Consider the following 6,028-nt stretch of genomic DNA (forward strand, 5'->3'; position numbering starts at 1 on the left):
TTAGTAACATATCACTCTCCCTCGCCTTCTCTCTCCTCTCATGCTCTCTTACCACACGTAAGTCACACAAAAGAAGAAGAAAACAAGGATTAGTAACCTTCACACCAAAAGGGAAGCACACTAAATTACATGCAATTCCTTCTTCTTATAGACGTAAGCCTCAGGAGAGAGAGCAGGTGAAATTTTTGCCTTTCCCATAAGCCACCTTTTAATTCCAGATTAGCTACCATACTTAACTATCTTTTAGGCCCTATTAAGGAAATAGCTTGATTTGCAAATATCCCTTTCTTCATCTGCCAACATTTAAGATGGCAGGATCCTCTTCTGGAAAGAGAGATGGTGGGATCTGCAAAAGGAAACAGGGGAGGCGGGATACATGAGGAAGAAGCGGGAAGCTTTAATTAGGAAGTTAATTAATCACATAATTAACACTAATGATTTTTCAAATGAAGAAGCGCACAGGGATCCACATCCTTAACAATTCTCCCATTTGGAGACCGGGACACTGACTGTACTATTCACTGGCTGCTCTGACTACCAGATGTATTGACTTTTTCCTCAAATGTGATATCCTCCACCTCTGCAACTCAAAACCTCGGTCTTCATGCTAGAAGACCTGCTGAAGTCGAGCACAACTTCAACTTCTCAAGAGTAAAATTCTCAGTTGATATATCAACATCAATATATTTTTGTTTCTACAATTTTTTTCCCGTGTTACTCATGAATCTGTTTATAACTCCCACTGTATGGGCAATATCCTGCCTCAACTGAAAGCCTTTTTCAATAAGTCCAGTCTTGTACCTCTTACTGTAATCAAACGCAGTCTTCACCCAATACATCCACTTGTTATGCAATGCCTTCTTCTCTGGTGGAAGTTCTGTCAGTTGCCACTTGCTCAAACTTTCATCTTGCAAGATTTGTTCATAGCTTTGTGGTTCTCCACCATCTGTGCGTACAAGACCCGGTTTTCATGCCTTTGGCTCTTTGTTACTTTTTAGGAAAATGACTTTCTTCTGCTTCCCTATAATGCATCTCTGACTCATGTGTCCACGCCTGAGTAAACCTGTAGTCATATATAGTGTGTCTGTTTTTTACCCCGAGCCAGTACTAATGCTCATTTAGTAACCTTCCAGGTACTATATGAGAACACTACTGAATGACCACCCTCATTGAACTGCCCAACAAAAATGAGGTTTTTCTTTAATTTTTTTCTTTAATTCAGGAACGTGCCTGACTTTTCGCAAAGTCCATTTGTTCTTGTTGGGGAGTGCAATGTCTACATCTTCTATCCCCACCACGTCCAGAGCTTTTCCATCAGCCAAATGTACCTTCTCAAAGTTGCCTGCAACATAATTTCGCATCAACTCCTTGTGGGACGATGTATGGAATGAAGCCCCTGAATCCAGAATCTAGTCATCAACAGAACTGTGAACTGCCAGCAATAGCGCATCATATATCTCTTCAGTTACAATATTAGCGTCATCATTCTTCTTCTTGAGATTCCTGCAGTTTTTTTTTTATGTGGCCAACCTTGCCACAATTCCAACAGGTTGACTGCTGACCAGACATTGATTTTGATCTTCCTCTGTTTGAGTTCCTGCCCCGTGATCTCCCTTTGGAATCAACAATCAGTGCTGAACTCTAACCCGAGGTATCGCCAAAATCTTTCCTGCTCACCTCCTTAGCCAAAATCAAATTACGAATATCATCATATTTCAATTGATTTACATGCAGAACTTCTAACTGTCATCTTCATTGCTTCCCAGCTATTTGACAATAAAACCAACAATATCAACTCACGTATCTCATCATCAAAATCAATTTCAACAGAAGACAATTGATTTGTGATATTATTGAACTCATTCAGGTGTTGAGCAACAGACACACCTTTCGCCATCTTCAAGTTGAATAACTTTTTCATCAGGCGCACCTTGTTATTCGCCGATGGCTTTTCATACATACTTGATAAAGCCTCCATGAGATCTGCAATAGTCCTCTTCTTGATGATGTTGCGGGCAACTGATCTCGACAGGGTCAATCGAATAACCCCCAGAGCTTGTCGATCCAATAAATTCCATTCCGCCTCGTCCATTTTTTCCGGCTTCTTTCCCAATAACGGAAGATGAAGTTTCTTCCCATAGAGGTAGTCCTCTATCTGCATCTTTTAGTAACCAAAATATAAAAGATAGTAAATTACCTGTCAATCCAACAAATCTCTATCAAATTTTGTTTATTGCATATGAAACATAATAGAATGTAGATCGCTGCAAAGTTAGTATGGATAGATTTTTTCTTATTTATTTTTTAGCATTTTTATGAAGAAACTAGATTAATTGCACTTCATCAACTATAATTTGGAATTCACATAGGAAAGTTTACTCAGCATTTAAACTGTAAGTCAAATTTTCATCAACCCAAAGAGATGCAAATACTGGTAAGGTTTCTGATCACCATTAAAATTTGTTTCAATAATATTGAATTTTATCAATCATTTGTTATTCGGGTAAGTGAAAATTCTCTTATATTTATTTCCAATTCTGGGTTGATTTTTTTTCCTTCATATTCATCACAAAGTTTTGGTGGTAAATAATGCTAGTTAATCACTTAATCTTTGGGTATTTGAGGCTATTTTTACACATGTTTCTCGCCTCCTAACCAAAAAAGGAGTAGCTGGAAGTTAAATATGCTGCCAAAAAGTTAAATATGCTGCCAAATAATTTTTGGCAAGCCCTGTTGGCTTTTCTCAAAGCCAGATCTTAGTCATTTTTATTAGTTATGTATGCATTGAAATCTGAAGGTTTTTTTTTTGGCTAGCTAGTCCAAGTCATTATATTCACTAGTTGCTTGTTATCTTTTCTAGATGCGTGATCAGAAGCGGGCTACTTTATTGAAAGAGAAGAGGGCCTCAGGTGGACCGTCTAGCGCTCCACGTATTATTGTAAGTGGCCTATGATTCAAAACAATTGTTTGTTATTTAGAATACACGTACTCGCACACACACTCACTTTTTGGTTTTTGCTTAAGAAGAATACAGCAAAAATTGTATGTACATTCTTAGTTTATGTTTGGAATCTCTCTCTCTCTCTCTCTCTCTCTTTGAGGTCTTGCTGGCCATCCTCTATTTTATTCTCTCTGACATTTTTGATTGATTATGGGACTAAAACTCATGCTATTTTCTATCATTCTCATTCTTAAATCCAACTTTTTTCTCTTTTATCAGTGTGTCATGGTAGAGTTTTTCTGTTGCATTGACATTAGTTAGGAAGACATTATTTTTTATGCCAAAAACAACACTTGAGTTTGTAGTCTCCAATTATTGAACGAAAAGTTGTCTTCATAATTCTTTTATCTTTCTATAGCAATTAGATGACTTGACAGTTTGTCACTAAGTAGGCTTGTGAAACTCATATGAGCTAAGTGTGAAAAAGGAGGCACAAGAAAGCAGGCGGAGTGTAGTGGAGTTGAGAATATGATTATTAATGGATAAGATGGTAGAAATTAGAATTTGGAGATTTATAGCTTGACCAGTTGTGTACATTGCTTGGGTAAAGGGCTACATAGAAAATGGGCAAAATAACAAAACAAAGATTAACATGGCTCTGGAAGTTATACAAAAGTTATAAACTAAAATACTATCAACAAAAAATGCATTTCTTAGGGGCATTTGGGATCACTTTTATTTTATATTATATTATATATATATATATATATATAAATGAAATCTGTATTTGACAGAGGCCCAAATACCGATTTCCCATGCGCTAGGCCCCATGATGGGAGCCTGCGCCATGTGCCTAAATATTCGAGAATCCAGTGTCATTGGGGATCTAACCAGTGACCTGAGGGATTTACAGTGAACCCCGCCAATCGACAGGCCACGGTTTGCGGTTTTGTTTATGTTTTGATTCGAAACAACATATTTTGCAACTCAAAACACCTAAAAATCTTTTTGAGTGTTTTCAAAAACATGTTAATTTGTTTTTAGAAACAAAAAATAAAGACATAAAAAACACACTAAACAAACACACTTTTGAAAGCAAACGAAAAAAAAAATAATCAAATAACAAAATTGATCTCAAACAAGCCCTTAGCAATTTTGATGGTTAATAATGATTCTTTATTTTGACTTCAAATATCTAGGAGGAGCAATCATGATGATTATCTATTGTCTTTGTGGAACTACTTAATTAATTTAAGCATGCACAGAAAGGCATTTCATGTAGTAACAAAAATTATCCTTCAAGTTGGTCTTAGCACATTGTCGCAGTGTCATTTTATTTGATTATCTTCCCATTCTGAACTTAATATTATTAGCTATTTAATATAATATCATCTCGATGAAATTGTTTTCATCGTATTTATGCTTACATTTAACCATTTGCTTTATTTATCACTTCAGCAAGTGCATTACAATATAGTCTTTGATGTCAGCTCCGTGTGATTTATTTGATTATAATTTGAATAATATTTGAAATTTGGCTTGTTAGAATTTTTTGTGATTCAGCTTCTACGTTCTTGCAGGTTCTCTGTGGACTTTCCTCATCTCTGAATCTGAATATGCTTGCAAAGGAACTTTTTATATTATTGTCTGGTGAAGAATCAGAGGTCATTTCAGCAACAGTGGCTTCTCAAACTTATAAACTTAGAACCACGGTAATGTACATATGTTTTTGTTTCTTTTTTCTTGTTTGTTTATGTCATTGGTATGTACTCCCATGTCTACACCTTAATTTTTAATATTTTATATTGAAAAATGCTGGAATATGATGGCGGTTGGTAGATGAAAAGTTCCCTATAAAATTTGGAGTGATACACATACACAACGTGAACAAGGAGACGCTTGATTATCCTTGCAAATAATTTCATTAATCAGATATCAATGTTCAATTTTTCAAATAATCTGAATACACTCCATCAATTCTTATTTTTTACAAATGCAGTTCCAAAGATTTGATCAACTATTTCGAATTTTAATATAATTGTACCAAATGCTCAAATTCCATCCAAATGTTATCCAAAAGTTCAATTAATCCTAATAACAAAATTCTAATAACAATTTCATTACTTTGGACAAAATGAAATAAAGGATTAAAAGGCTTGATACTTGGCTTAATCTGCGCTACCTTAGCCTAGTTTCAATTGTTGTAATCGTCCAATGAGAAATTGATACCGGAGATAACCCAAACCACAACTCAAAACAACACAATTTTATTGATGATTTCGAAGGAAAGTACAATATGGACTCTTAGACGAAAACAACTTGTGAATGATAATATACGAAATAGCGACTCAACAAATAATAAAATAAGCACTACAAAGAGCAGAAACAATCCTAATTCGGGTTGGGTGGAGGTTATGGCTCCGCCAGAAGGCTGGGGAGGTGCGCCGACGGCAAGGAAGATGTCAGACTGAGCGTTTGTGTTGGAATGCCGGGAGGGGTTACAGGTACTATAGCTGGTTGGAGGAGGGTTGAGAGTGGGCTGCAGATACTGTTACTTGCTGGAAAGGGTTGTTGGGTGGTCTTGGAGGTGTTGTGGCTGACGGGGAGGCGTAGCCAAGGGAGGCAACACCTCGAGAGGGGTGGATCTGAACCCGGAGAGGTTGCGAAGGGCTGTGGAAAGTGCATAAATGGATGATGAGGTTCAGAGAGGAGATGGAGGGGAATGGGGGCTCCCGTGGCATGCGATGGGGTATGGGGTGTGGCAGCCCTGCTGGCTAGAGTGAGGGAGGATGACAGTCGCGGCGAGTGATGTCGGGAGGAGGAGACGGAGCGGGGATACACACCTACTTGGTTGGATATAGCCGTAGCACCATGTCGCTGAAGGATACAACTCTTGCAAGAGGGAGAACCCCGGGAACAATACATGAAATCAGAAAATCAAATTCTGGTTGGGCTTAAGCAAGAACACATATAAATAGGGAGAAGACTAGTAACTAGCAAATGGTAAGCGGCGCTGCATGGTATATGCGGAAGATTAGGTCACGGGAGAAGAGATTGCGACAGAGGAGGGGGGGGGGGGACTAAAAC

At 37.6% G+C, this 6,028-nt stretch overlaps 1 protein-coding gene across 1 annotated transcript in view; it reads left to right on the forward strand.

Moving 5' to 3' along the window:
- LOC110027118 (pre-rRNA-processing protein TSR1 homolog) overlaps positions 1 to 6,028 on the forward strand; it is a gene marked incomplete in the record, with an annotated part of 33,679 nt that overhangs the window by 593 nt on the left and 27,058 nt on the right. The window contains 2 exon segments of the mRNA XM_020728414.1: positions 2,861 to 2,938; positions 4,522 to 4,653. Coding sequence (XP_020584073.1) covers positions 2,861 to 2,938; positions 4,522 to 4,653 — 210 coding nt within the window.

The sequence above is a fragment of the Phalaenopsis equestris genome, unplaced genomic scaffold (genome assembly GCF_001263595.1).
Source record: "Phalaenopsis equestris unplaced genomic scaffold, ASM126359v1 Scaffold000414, whole genome shotgun sequence".
Classification (NCBI taxonomy): domain Eukaryota; kingdom Viridiplantae; phylum Streptophyta; class Magnoliopsida; order Asparagales; family Orchidaceae; genus Phalaenopsis; species Phalaenopsis equestris.